Genomic DNA, 14655 nt, shown 5'->3' on the forward strand with positions numbered 1-14655 from the left:
CTGAAAACAAAACTAGCCTTTTCTCCCAGACTGATCACAAGCAAAGCAAAGGGATTTACCAAGGTTGTTGTCCGTGAGAACCTCTTTGACGCGCTTGGTGACGCCGTAGGTGTCCAGCTCTGGCGACATGGCAACCAGCTCTTGGATGCTGAGTGACGAATGGCCGGAGAGGGGAACTGGCATTGTGGATTGGGAATCCGAAGCGGAGGGCTCGCTCGGCTCGGGCAGCTTGCCGTCCTTGCTCGCCTCGATGGCCGGGCAGGGCTGCTGCACCAGTTCCGTCAGGCTCTTCACGGATTCGCTGGAGCTCATGGGCGACTCGGGAGCGGGGCTGCAGCTGGCAGATGTCTTTGGGGTGCTTTCTGTGGAAAAGGAAGAAGGGAGGAATGGTTTTAGCTAAACACGCTTTCCATCAGGGTCTTGCTTCCAGATCCCTTCTTTTTTAATTTTTTTTAACATTTTCTATCCCGCTCTTCCTCCAAGGAGCCCAGAGCGGTGTGCTACATACTTAAGTTTCCCCTCACAACAACCCTGTGAAGTAGGCTAGGCTGAGAGAGAAGTGACTGGCCCAGAGTCACCCAGCAAGTCTCATGACTGAATGGGGATTTGAACTCGGGTCTCCCCGTTCCTAGTCCAGCACTCTAACCACTACACCACGCTGGCTCTTTGGTTACAGGCTCATCCAAACAATTGCCCAGGTGCACAAAAGGTGCCCTTAAGAGCCCATCATCTCCCACCACTGCCAGACACAGGTTCCCAAAGGTTTGTTCCCATGAACGAAAATGAGTGTGTCAAATTTTATCACCTGAAGTAGAATCTAGGCTTCTAAATGCATAAGTGCAAGAGATATGTGATTCAAAGGTTCCAGCACTAAAAAATATCACATTTGCAGTAACGTATGAAGCTAGATGCTTGTTGCCTACTTGGACTGGCAGCAACCCCCCAAAGTGCACTTTAGGGCTTAGACAGAGTCCGGGCAGTGGTCCACCGAGCCTTGTACTATCTACTCTGACTGGCAGCAGCTCTTAGAGGCTTTGAGCAGAGAGAGGCAATTCCCAGCTTGCCCCCCGAGATCCTTTTAAACGGAGTGGGAACAGAACTTGAGATCATCTGCTTGCAAAGGACGTGATCGACCACCGAGCTCCAAGCACCTTCCCCTGCCTGCTCCTAAGATTTCCACAACAATGCTCTGAGCGCTGTTTTCGTGCGGAAAGCAAGAGATCCTACAGACAAAGTCAACAGACTGGCATAGGAAAAAGAACCACCCAAAGTTTTTATACCACCTACATACCAGCACTGAGGTTTTAAAAACCACATATTCACAAACCTTTTGCTTCTCACAAAGTTACAAATGTATGGTTGTAATTCTTATAGCCTGTGGCATGGAACTACAGATTGTACGAAACACTAGGCTGTTTTCAACGGCAGCCCCTTGACAAAATTTCCCCCGCCTTTCTGATGCTGAACACTGCAGGGGCTAATGATGTGGGGAGGTTAAAACTCGTCAGCCTGTATACAGAAACCATAGCTCCCAGAATCCTTTGCTTGGTCTTGTGACTGAGAATGCAGACTTGACGTCTGACTCTGCATTTCTTTATTGCTACACGGCAGATGGTTCCTGACCTTTGGTCAGGCCCAAAATGAGATTATATATTGATTCATGGATGATCTTTAGTCAATAAAAACAAAAAAGATGCGCCAATATGTTAACTTTTGACAGCTCCTCAAGAAAAATGGTGTAGGAGATGGGGAAAGTAATCGTGAAAGGAATTTCTCATTAAGAAGCCTTGGAAAAGAGTGAGCTTGTGTGGGTTTTTTGGTCCCTGTGCTCTATAAATGTTCCCCCAGAGGCTCTTAAAATCCCTACTCTGTATTCTTTTCAGCAGGTGGCCGAGACCTGGCTCTTTCTTTGGTTGGCTGTTTGCATTTGGTGTTTCCCCCTGTGCTGGGATTGCTAATTTGGCTGCTGTTTTATTGATTATGTTTTGATTCTTGTTCTATTGAGCTGTCTCTTGGCGGGATATCAACGTTTTAAAAATAAATAATAAAATTAACAGGCAGTTTCTTCCAGAATTGCAGTGCTGACTGAACTTATAAGAAACATTTCATACCCTCCAACATTTCAGGGATGAAAATAGACACACTGGTGCATACTTGGCCTTGTAACGTCCCTATTTCCACAAGAGATGGGTGGATGACATTTTAAAAAGTGATCCAGTATTTGGTTTAAGAGAGCAGGAAACCTTCTACCGAGTCGGGAAAGCAGAGTGAAGAACATCTGGGGTGGGGACATGGTTTATTGGATGGGGGTTTTAACATCTGAACCAAGCCACTGTTTGATTCACAGCTCGACAGCTTGGAGTCAGGCCCAAGGGACGCTTGCGGCCTTCCTCCATACCTCTCCTTTTTTCACTCAGATTTGATTCTTCTCTGGACAGGGATGAAGGGCATCAGCAGATGTGCCTGTATATCTGTTTATTTCCAGCCACATGCCACGGACTCCAGCAGGATAGAGAACATATTAGAACCAACTACTAAAATATCAATTCCTCATCCTAGGTTAAATGTTTGCTCAAAAAAGAACCTCTATTTGCAGACTTCTTTCTCCGACGTGATGATTAATGTCTGCTGGGGGGTGGGTGGGGACTCACACAGGGCCGCACGGGCCTTGCTGAACTCCAGGGGCAAGTACTGGGAAACTGGCACACGTGCTTTTGGCCACCTTTAGCGCTCTGCACTAAAGACTGGAATTGAAGCAGAAGAGATTCAAGTGCACACTTTATTTACTCTATAGAAGGGTACTGCATGAACCCGTCTTGAGAAGAACACAACACACGTAACTAACAAATATACATATGTACGCACACACACAGCACAGTGAGTGACAAGCACTGCAATCAACCATACCTATTTAAGAAAACTTATGGAGTTGCTTCTCTCTCTCTCTCTCTCTCTCTCTCTCTCTCTCTCTCTCTCTCTCACACACACACACACACACACAAACACACACACACACCCCAAACTTCATTTAGAACAGATGTCCTGACAGTCTCATAAAGGCCCAAATAATTTAATACCTTAAAAAAAAAAAGACTAACATATATTATATGGAGGACACATCACAGTCCGTATTTCATCTCTAAAGCAATAAGAACACTACAGATCCAATTTCTTTTCTTCGCTTAGCCTCCGGTCACTGTGGCACTGCATCCAAAGCCCAACAAATGTTATTTTTGTATTGGAAGACAGAGAGCCAACGGTATTGTAAGTTTGCCCTGATTCACCCATGCGAGGGACCAATTTGGCAGATCATCCATCTTGTTCACTGTACACTGTCAGGGATGGTATGAATTCCATACATGATAAACAGATTTCTCCTCAGATCCACGTCCTTTAACCCACAGCAAGGTCACAGCAATGGCTGCGTGGTGAATAAAACTGCACGGTGCTGGTTTGAGGCCCCCAACCCCCACTCTAATTTCGTCCCCAGTGCCAGCTTAAAGGAACCTCGAACAAATCAGAGCAGCTGTGAATTTTCCATGCAGCGCAACCCCTACACAGAAATAATGCTGGCTTGGGGGTGGAAGAAGAGAATAAAAGGAGAATACAAGGGAGAGAGAGAAGAAAGACAAAACAAAAGCATTCACCTTAATCAAGTGTCACCTTTTCAACCTCTGACTACTGAAATCTGAGGTCAAGCCAACCATTAGTCCATGGGCAAAATGTTGATATAGCTTGCACTAGCCTCGCAATTTCAATGTATCAGAAAGGCATTCAAAGGAAAGGACGGCGGACAAGCAAAATGTTCAAATGATTGCGTAAAGTAGGGACCCACTCATTTCTATGCTACTTTTCTATCAGCGAGAAATCTCATTGCTATTTCAGATGGAAGAATGAGGAAAATCAGTTGCTTTATCCTGAATAAACCTGAATAAGCCAGCTTGCCTTCTCCGGGGATCTCTCACCATTCAGCCACACTCCTTCCTCCAACAGTGCAGCCCTTCCTGTCACTAGACCCTGAGCGAGATTATGCCCCAAGCCCCTCCAGTCCTTTGGCCCTGCTATGTACTTGCCCCATCTCCCCCAGCCAACCCCACAAGCTCCCTGCTTCCTCCCCAAGATCACACTGCAAGCATATGGCTGTACCAGCATGACAGCTGCCTGCATGCTTGAGCACCTAAACACAATATGTGGGGCTGCCTTTGTATGTACCCCGGAAACAGCAGTTGGCAGCCAGGTTGGTCTCTGGGTCATCTCGGAGAGACCATATCCTTCCTAGCTTAAAAGATCTACATTGGTTGACAATAAGTTTCTGGGCAAAATACAAGGTGCTGGTTCTAACCTATAAACCCCTAAACAGCTTAGGCCCAGGGTATTTAAGAGAATTCTTCGCCATGAGTCCTTGTCTGCAGTTGCCACTGGCTTCTCTGGTGGCTACGCAGGGACAGGCCTTTTCTGTTGCTGCCCGTGAGAATCCGGAATGCGCTGCCTGCTGAGATAAGAGCCTCCACCCCTTTGAGAACTTTTAGAGAATCTCTAAATACTTATTTTTTCATCCCAGCTTTTTAACTTGACTGTTTTAATGTTTTTATTTTTAATCTGTTTTATGTTGTTGTAAGCCACCCAGAGATGGGAGTTTGGGGTGGTATATAAATTTGAAAAATAAAAACAAACAGATAAAGAAATCCGAAATCCCTTACAGAGCGTTCTGTGACTACTCCTTCCCCCTCAGAATTTAGAATGCTTGTGGGCATTCTGCAACCTCACAGCAGCTCAGACAATGATTAGACAAGTAGGGGGCTCACACTGGCAACCACCAGTGTTTAGTCCATTATCATATGCAAATATGGAATTATTTAAGTGAGGAAGAGGAGGGCATCCTTCTAGGCAAGCTAAGATGACAAAATCTGGAACAGAGTTCTGGACGGGCTATGGGTAGCAATGGGAGGGAGAAACAACTATTTTTGAGGCGGGAATTTACCAACTTTTATTTCAAAAATTGTTTCCCAGTAAAATCCACTGAATCTAGTAATAGGGGGTTTCAGTTTCAACTAATATGAATCTAGAAGATCATTTTAGATGATCCACTTGTAACATGCCCGAGAGACAAGTCATACGGCCTTGCAAGAAATGGGGTTAAAACCAATTTGATTAAAATGGCTACAAGTCATATTATGGTTTTGGATTTTGCTGAGCTCAGAACTTGTTCAGGGACAAGCCCTTGCACTTCTATCGAGGGAGCAACTCCTCTGGATCTGGGGGTCACTTTTCTCATTCAATACCTGCCCGCTAAGTCGGAAACATCCCTTCCATGAGCAGAAGAGGCTTTCGGCTAGCAGGACAACACCTCTGGATCCAAGCCACCATGCTTTTAATTGCTTCTTCATGTGCTGCCTCAAGGGCACTCATGCTAGAAAAGCAGCAGGTACATTTGATCATGTCCAGAATTGGAACAGAAAAAGACCCCCAGAAAATTCTGTGCCAAACACAATGAACAGAAGTTCCACAGCAATGGCCCTCGTGCGTGAGCCAGTCCTTGGGAATCAGAGAGGGATTCATTTCCCCAGCACCCACATTGCTTAGTTCTCCTCCAGTGCTGAGAGGCAAGCCCAGGAACGGCTGCAGAAGAGCAGCAGGGATGGGCTAAGCCATTTGCTCCTTCACTGCAGCTGCTGCCTGTCAGATCCCAGCCTCAAGTGAGAAGTGGCTCTGAATCAAGTGACCTCCTCGCTTTCTTTGTCTTGCCTGTGATAAAATACAAGCCTATGTTAATGAACGTCCCACAAAGGTTTGTGGTTTAGAAAAACAACCACTTGCAAAAGAATATAACAACGCATGGAAAATACGAGGTTTCCTGGAGTCCTCCGGAACAGTGAGTTAGACTCCGTCTACATATCTTAGAAAGTCTTATCTTATGTGCCAACTTACTTGGCTACGTTTGGAAGACTACAGCCGGGAGGGGGTATGATATGGCTAAAACTGGAAGGGGCTCTTGTGGATTTCGTTAAGGGCCCTCACACCTTTTCCACCCATACTTCAAACAAGGAAACATTGGGCTCTCCGTTTCCAGGCAGGGTAGTTTTGGGGAAAGCACTATATTGGTGAGGTGCACCCCAAGGGGATATGTCAGGTTCTCTCATGTGCTGTTTCTAAGTAACGATTAAAGACCACTTTTTAAAACTAGGCCTTTGGAGTACAGATCAGTGTAACGGTTGTCTTGTTTTTAGACTACAGCTTCTATAATTTAGAAGCAAATTATAATTTTAATTTGTTTTAGCTCTTTACTGTTTTAGTGGTTTGTTTTAACTGTAAAACGCCCTGAGCCATTTTGGAAGGGCAGTATATAAATCAAATAAATAAATAAATAAATAAATAAATAAATAAATAAATAAATAAATGTCGAGTTTATGTGTGGTGGTATTTAATTCTTTTATTACTGTTTTTAACTATGCAGATACTGGAAACCGCCTTGCATCTATTTTAAATGGGGAAAGGTAGGGCAGGAACTATTCAAATATGTCTATAAATAGAGCAGTCAAAACACCTTCTTTCAGCTGAAGCACATTTCCCTTGCAGTCTAGATTCTGGTCTGCCCATTTGCTGTCCTGGTTTCACTCTTGCAGGGCGGGGGGGGAGCTCTGTTCCAAGGAGAGCTGGAGGAATAGGTGTGTGTGTGTGTAAAACCTCTCCCTCCAAACTAGATGGTATTAAACCCCTTCACTCATATATGAAGGGAAGGGAATGCAGCAAAGACCCCAGGTTTACAAGACTGATTAAACTGGGAGGAAATAAACCTGTGGAGAACAGAGAGGAAACCCTCCCCTCCGCCATCCTAAGGACAGCAAGCAGACAACTACCATGTGAAAGCTTAAACAGGAATGGACTGAAAAAAGCAGATCCACTTTGATTTGCCAAGAAATGACTTATCGTTGATCTGATCCACTATTTAAATTCCAGCACACAGCCCTCAATCTCCAGTAATAATAACCCAAATTCCATTTAGTGTTCATTTGAGCAGTCAGGATAAAGTCATTTCTTATTATCTCCCCACTGCGTAAAAAACAGCTTGAAGGTAGGAAGTCAGCAAGCATTTTCACCAGAAAGTAATTATTGAGAGTGACATTTTTACTGCTGGCGTGCCATAAGGCGAACTGCGCGTTTGGAAGGACAAGCCGCTGAAGCAAAATGACGGGCCATGCCGTGACATTCCAGCAAAGCCCAGACATGGTTTTTCCTGGCGGTTGGGTTTGATGTACCACTTCTCATTAAGTCCAGGGCCCGGGCTTCAGGTTCATGACCAGCTAGTCAAAACCAAAAAGTTATGTATGGATTAATACCAGGGGGCAGGAAAAGGACCAGCCCGAGAGGGCAAGCAGCTGCTCTCCAACATGTGGAGAAGGGTCCTTGACTCTGGCTGGGTCTTTGAAGGGAAATCAGAGAGACATGTGTAGGTGTGGAGCCTGCTGGAAATCCCCAGCGCATTTCCCTTCTTACCTGGGCTCTCCTGGGGAGGGAGGGCAAAATTCCAAGGACAGAGCCATTCAAGTGGTTCTCAACAGGTCTACCTGGAGGAAATCTTTCCGGGAAGCCCTGCAGAGTTGCCATGGAAACCCCACACATTGCAGAGGATTCTGGGGGCATGTCTTGCATGCCAGTCATGTCAGGGTTAGGGTCTGAAGGTATCTGAGGCAGCCACCTGGCCAAAGCCAAGTAGGTCTGGTGGGTACTTGAATGGCAGAGTGCCTGGGACCCCCATGGAATCCACCACAATTTCCATGGTGGGTGAAAAGTGATCCATAAATGCCAGAAAAAACTATATGTCCTAGGGCACACACACAGGACAGAGTTACAGACCCACTGGACCCCCCCGTCTCCCTGCATGAATGGAGAAGGCAGCCAAAAACAGACCCCGTGCTCCTCTGCAGATGTGAAGATCAGTCGTGGTGGGCAAGCTGTCTCTCTCAGGGACGTCTGGCGGCTGTGACAAGATCTTCTTGCCAAAGCATCCCCCAAGGCTTCCCCTGAACAAAGCTGGAAAAGCACAGTGTGATCTAACAGGTGCTGCTCACAGTGCCCAGAGACACCGGCTGTCCAGAGCTCTGTGATGTCATCGGGATGGGATGGACTGCTGGCCACGGCACTGTCAAGCCAGGGGCTTTCCTCCTGGAATGGGTCAGGATGGCTTGGCTCTCCTCAGAACTACTGGCTTGCTGGCACCTTCTGGCAGAATATCTGCCCAGAGGTGGGAAGACTTGAGGAGGGTATGTGTAGAAGCACCTTCCGGGGGAGGGAGCTTGGACTATAAGGATGACAAGACGCTTTGCTTCCAGCAGAGGCCACATATGAAGCAGCTTGACAACTGCCAGACGATTCGTCCATCGATTCATCCAATTCGTCCATAATCAACTTGTGGAATCTCTGCCACAAGATGTGGTGACAGCCAACAACCTGGATGGCTTTAAGAATGATTTGGATAACTTCATGGAGCAGAGGTCTATCAACGGCTACTAGTTGGAGGGCTACAGGCCACCCCAAAGGCAGGATGCCTCGGAGTCCCAGTTCCAGGGGAGCAACAGTAGGAGAGAGGGCATGCCCTCAACTCCTGCCTGTGGCTTCCAGCGGCATCTGGTGGGCCACTGTGCGAAACAGGATGCTGGACTAGACGGGCCACCTTGGGCCTGATCCAGCTGGGCTGTTCTGCGGCATCCCTCCATGGTCGTCCCCAGCCCTGTTCCCTGGGAACCTTTAAAGTGGAGATGTCAGGATTGAGCCTGGAACCTGAGGCATGCAAAGCATGAACTCTTCTCTAAATCCAGCCTTCACATGTACACTGATGGGGCCTGAAGTAGCAGTGACTGGCCAGGACAAGGATCTTAGGGGTTGTGGTGGACAGCGCACTGAAAATTTCTACCTGGTGTGCGGCAGCTGTAAAGAAGGCTGATTCCATGTTAGGGAGCATTAGGCAGGGGACTGAAAATAAAACGTCCAATATAGACAAATCTATGGTGCAACCACACTTGGAATACTATGCAGAGTACTGGTCATACTGCAACTTAAAAGGGATATTGTATACCTAGAAAAGGTGTAGAAAAGGGCAACCAAAATGAACAAGGAATTGGAGAAACTCTCCTATGAGGAAAGACGACAAACATTTGGGCCTTTTCAGTTTAGAAAGAAAGCGGGGAAGGGAGACACGATAGAGGTGCATAAAATCATGTACGGTGTGGATCAAGTTGATAGAAGCTTCTCTCCCTCTCTCAGAAGATTAGAACCCAGGGTCATCCACTGAAGCTAAATGCTGGGAGATAGAAGACAGACAAATTTTTTTTCTTGACACATGTAATTAAACAATGGAATTTGCTGCCATGGGATGTAGTGATGGCCACCAATCTAGATGGGTTTAAATGGGGACTAGACCAATCCATGGAGAACAGGGCTTTCAATGGCTAATAGCCTTGGTAGCTGTATATTTCCATCTGGACCAGAGGGGGCTTGCCCCTGAATGCCAGGAGCTAGGGAGTACTTCTCCCTGCTTGCTGGCTTCCCAGATACACCTGGGGATACACTGGTTGACCACTGCGTGATGTGGACTGGATGGGCCTTTGGTCTGATCCAGCAGAGCTTTTCTTACATTGTTATGCCCTGAAGCAGCTTACTAGAGAGCCAGGCCACTGATCGACCTAGTCCGTGACTCTCCCGCCAAGAGAGGTCCTTCCCTAACCTACCTCCTGAGGTCATTTTAGCTGGAGTGGCAGGACCTTCTTGATGCAAAGAGCAGGGGCTTTGCCTCTGAGATACAGGCCCTCCCACCTGACCCCCCCCATCCCGATTCTGCAACCTAGCGGATTGGCCCTGCTGCTTCCCTGACCGGAGGAACATTCGCACTCTTGCTTCTGAAGCCCAGCACTATTTCCACTGTCCTCCCCAATGTAAGAATAAAAGCTATTAAGGTACATTATATTTTACAAATCCTCACATTCGCGCCATCCTGCTTTCCTTAATTTGTGATTAAAAAAAAAAACAACTGCCGAGAGAGAGGGTACTTATATATAGGACAGTCAGTAAAAAGTAATTTATCATCTTCCCGCTTCGGTGGGTACACTATCAGCCAACTCATTTTCTGCATTCATCATGCAATCAGCCTATTATTTGCATATTAATCAGGCAGTGGACCATGAACGAGCCGCATCCCAGCCAAATGCTGCACTCTCTCAGGAGGAAGACTCAGTAATTATCATACATCAGTGTTATGATGTGGTAATTGATTATAACATCTTTCTTTTGCCCCTGGGGAGTCCCGCTGCTAACCCAGCTTCGGGCCCGAATTTCCACATAGATGTTCTCTCTCTCTCTCTCTCCCTCTCTGAACTAGAGGAGTTGCTACTCATTTTTCTGCTGCTGCTACTCATTTTTCTCCCCTCCCCTTGGAACATTTGCGATTAGTGCATTTTCAAGTTACCTTTCTTGATTTAAATAATCACAGGCTGAGGGGGCGGCGGAAAATCAATTCCTCTCAGAATAGATGATAAAAATACAGAGAGAAAAATCCATTGGGAAGGCCTCCTTGCACAGGCCTCCCCGAAACAAATGACGAGATGCACGAGAAGCTTGTGTGGGAGAATTTCCCAGTGGATCATGCCCCAGCGTTAGCCCCTGCGAAGGGTGCAGTTTAGATTTGCTACCTCAGGAGGAGAGAAGAACAGCTCTGCCTGAGCAAAGAAAAAGCCCCTCTCGTCCAGGGAGGAGAGCTGGTCTTGTATTAGCAAGCATGACTCGTCTCCTTAGCTAAGCAGCATCCACCCTGGTTGCATATGAATGGGAGACTTGATGTGTAAGCACTGGAAGAGATTCCCCTCAGGGGATGGAGCCGCTCTGAGAAGAGTATCTAGGTTCCCAGTTCCCTCCCTGGCAGCATCTCCAAGATAGGGCTGAGAGAGACTCCTGCCTGCAACCTTGGAGAAGTTGCTGCCAGTCTGTGAAGACAATACTGAGCTGGACAGACCAATGGTCTGACTCAGTATGTGTCAGGTTCCTATGTCCAGCGTTGGGTTTCCTACTGGGGCCCATTGGATGCTCCGAGAAAGCCTACAAGCAGATTCCTGGCATACTGCCTCTGGACATGCAGGATTCATTTTATACCTGACTAACAGCCACAGACAGACTCATCCTCCATCAAGCTATTCACAGATGAACCATGCACTGGCTGAAGAGGGCCTCCCTTTCTATCCCAAACCTCCTGCCCATCCATTTCATTGGGAGACCCCTGAGCTCTGATGAGTCTTGTCAGTGAGGGGAACAAGTCTCTCTGTCCATTTCCTCCATGCCATAAACAGCTGCAGAAGCCACCGTTGTGTCCCAGGCCCCTCGCACCTTCATCACCTCCCCTCTAAACCAGGAGTTCCCAACCAGGTCTCCCAATGTTGCTGGACTACAACTCCCATTAGACCCAGCCACAATGGCGATGACAGGTTGTCGTCCAGCACAAAGCTTCGGAACCCCTGTTCTCAACTAAACAGCCTCCGACGCTTTAGCCTCTTCTTGCAGGGAAGGTGCTCCAGCCCCCTGATCACTTGGGTGATCTTTTCCTGCACCTTTTCCAGTTCTAGGTTATCCCTTTTGCGGAGGGGCAAAACTGGAACGGAACACAATATTCCAAATGTGGCCATACCATGAATCTGTAGAGAGGCCCCAAGTTAACCAGCCCTTCTGAATAGTTGTCTACACACAGGAGCATAAGGAGCCATGGACAAACATCCGGGGGACAATGCACAGGAGACCTTCTCCGGCATGAGAAACTATCGAGGCCTGAGCAAGGACCTCCTGCCAGATTGTCTCCAGGATACTTGTGCACGTCTATTTCTCCGCCTTCCTACGCTCTTGGGAGATTGTCTGCATAATACCCGCTCTCTGCCACCCACCCCCACATGATCAAATAAAAATAAAACATCGCAACCTCTGAGGATCGTAATTGCAAAGTTTCTGTGCGAAAGGCAGTTTGCTCGGCTTTATTTAGGAACTGACTAATTCAGGTCCCTTTTCCAAAAGGGCAAACGGAACATCTGCCAGTTGAAAGTGGCACTATTTTTAGGAGCCAAGTTCCAAATGGGAAATTGGGGGTGGGGGGAGGGAAGGGAGAAGAGGAGAATCGAAGATGGAACAAAAGTAAAGTTATGTCGATAGTGGTCTGTGCCAGCTGAGGACCTGGGCAAAGAACAGAGGTGGATCTGCCCCCTAACCCCAGTAGAACCTCTCTCACTCTCTGAATTCCAAACAAAGGATCTGGACGTAAGGACAGATCAGGCCCAAAGCCCATCTAGTCCAGCATCCTGTTTCCCTCAGTGGCCCCCCTCAGTGGCATCGTGCATAATTTCATAAACCTCTGGCTCCCTTAGTCACCTTCTTTTCTGAACAAGACTCTGGAACCTCATCATCATGGCAAGGGCATCAAAGGCTTGTTGACTTCTGTTTGTCTTTTGCTGGTGAACTCAGGGGCACCATCCAAGGAAACTGAGTTTGGCCTCAGTTGCCCAACATGGCCCGATGTGACTTCTGCATGTGCTTATTCTAGAAGCCAGGCTCTCTCAGGAGAGCAAAAGCAATTGTGACCTAGAGCTACCGCAAGGGAACCATCACTTGACTGCCGAGAGGCGTTCCCAGCTTCCCGAAGCAGCTGCCAGTTAAAGTACAGGTGCCAACCCCATGCTGGTACATCAGCCTCCCAGAACACCCTCCAGCAAACCAAAGGCACATTTCAAACGCTCCTTCGTCATAAAGCTCTTTGGCCTTTACAAATACTTAAGATGTCTCATTATTATTTCTTGTTTACACAGTCAGACAGGTGTTATTGACTGGTTTGTTTTATCCAGACATCGAGTCCTTCCCAAGGACCTGGGATGCCAGAATTTTATTGGCAATTGTTATACATATCGTGGCAGAATATAGGCTGTTCCCAGTAAAGCTGCTTTTTGTAATTGGCTGATGGTGATTTCTGTGGCCCCTATGGTGTTGAGGTGCTCTTCAAGGTCTTTTGGAACTGCACCTAGGGCGCCAATGACCACTGGGATTATTTGGGTCTTTTTCTGCCACAGCCTTTCAATTTCAATTTGTAGATCTTTGTATTTGGTGATTTTTTCTATTTCTTTTTCTTCTATTCTGCTATCCCCTGGTATTGCTATATCGATTATTTTCACTTGTTCTTCTTTCTTCTTGACACAGTTATATCTGGTGTATTGTGCAGCAGATATTTGTCTGTTTGTAGTCGGAAGTCCTATAATATTTTTACATCTTCATTTTCTTCAACTTTTTCAATTGTATGGTCCCACCAATTTTTGGCTACAGGTAGCTTGTATTTTTTGCAGATGTTCCAGTGTATCATCCCTGCTACCTTGTCATGCCTTTGTTTGTAGTCAGTCTGTGCGATCTTTTTACAACAGCTGATTAGGTGGTCCACTGTTTCATCTGCTTCTTTACAAAGGCGGCACTTGCTGTTTGTTGTGGATTTTTCGACTTTTGCTCTTATTGCATTTGTTCTTAGTGCCTGTTCTTATGCAGCCAGTACTAAACCCTCTGTTTCTTTCTTCAAGCAACCATTCTAAGGCCATTGCTAGGTCTTGGTGATGTCTGATTTTCCACTTATATTGTGCAAATATTGACCATGCAGGGGCTTATTTCTCCATTTTTCTGCTCGGTTCTTGACTTGTTCTTTCTTGTAGGCCTGCTTTCTTTCATTGATGTTGAATAGTTTTGCATTATTGACCATTTGAAGTGCATCTTCTTCACTGTCCTTGATATATTCTTCAAGGCCTCTTTTTTCCTCCTCTACTGTTTGATGGACTTGCAGTATTCCTCGTCCACCTGAGCTGCGAGGGAGGTATAACCTATCGACATCACTGCGGGGGTGCAGAGCATGATTGATGGTCATGATTTTCCTGGTCTTACGATCTAGCATCTCTAGCTCTGCCTGGGTCCAGTCTATTATTCCTGCAGTGTATCTGATAACAGGTATAGCCCAGGTGTTTATGGCTTTTATTGTGTTCCCGCCATTGAGTTTGGATTTGAGGATTTTTCTAACTCACCTGATGTATTTTTCTAACTCACACTTTTCTAACTCACACTTCCAATTTTTCTTTTAACTCAGTGTGTGCGATGTTATCAGCCTGGAGAATGCCCAAGTATTTGTAACGTTCTTTCTCTTCCAGGTTCTTGATCTTGCTTCCATTGGGCAGTACTGTTTTTCTTATTTTCCCTCTGTTCATTATTCATGCAGCACACTTGTCTAGTCCAAACTCCATTGCTATATCGCTACTGAATATACGGACAGTGTTTAGCAGTGATTCGATTTCTGACTGGGACTTTCCATACAACTTCAGATCATCCATGTACAGCAGATGCTTGATTTGACTTGATGTTTTAGATGTTTGGTATACGAGGCCTGTTTTGTTTAGTATTTGTGAAAGTGGGGTCATGGCGATTACAAACAACAGAGGGGATAGTGAGTCCCCTTTGGAAAATGCCTCTTCAAATGCTAACCTGTCCAAGTGTCTCACCATTGATTGTTAACTGTGTACTCCACATGCTCATTGCTTTTTAAATAAATATCTGAATGTTTTTGCTGACACTAGTTGTTTCTAAACATTTTAGTATCCATGTGTGAGG

At 46.3% G+C, this 14655-nt stretch overlaps 1 protein-coding gene across 6 annotated transcripts in view; it reads right to left on the minus strand.

Moving 5' to 3' along the window:
• The window catches only part of CUX1 (cut like homeobox 1), a 337155-nt gene that overhangs the window by 54985 nt on the left and 267515 nt on the right, over positions 1-14655 (minus strand). For 4 of the 6 annotated variants that reach the window (XM_053274794.1, XM_053274790.1, XM_053274793.1 and 1 more), the window contains one exon: positions 60-362. The exons of the other annotated variants lie outside the window; for them this stretch is intronic. In XM_053274794.1, the coding sequence (XP_053130769.1) occupies positions 60-362 (303 nt within the window). The remainder of the gene's footprint in view (positions 1-59; positions 363-14655) is intronic. 6 annotated transcript variants of the gene reach the window in all.

This window comes from Hemicordylus capensis, chromosome 12 (genome assembly GCF_027244095.1).
Source record: "Hemicordylus capensis ecotype Gifberg chromosome 12, rHemCap1.1.pri, whole genome shotgun sequence".
NCBI classification, from domain to species: domain Eukaryota; kingdom Metazoa; phylum Chordata; class Lepidosauria; order Squamata; family Cordylidae; genus Hemicordylus; species Hemicordylus capensis.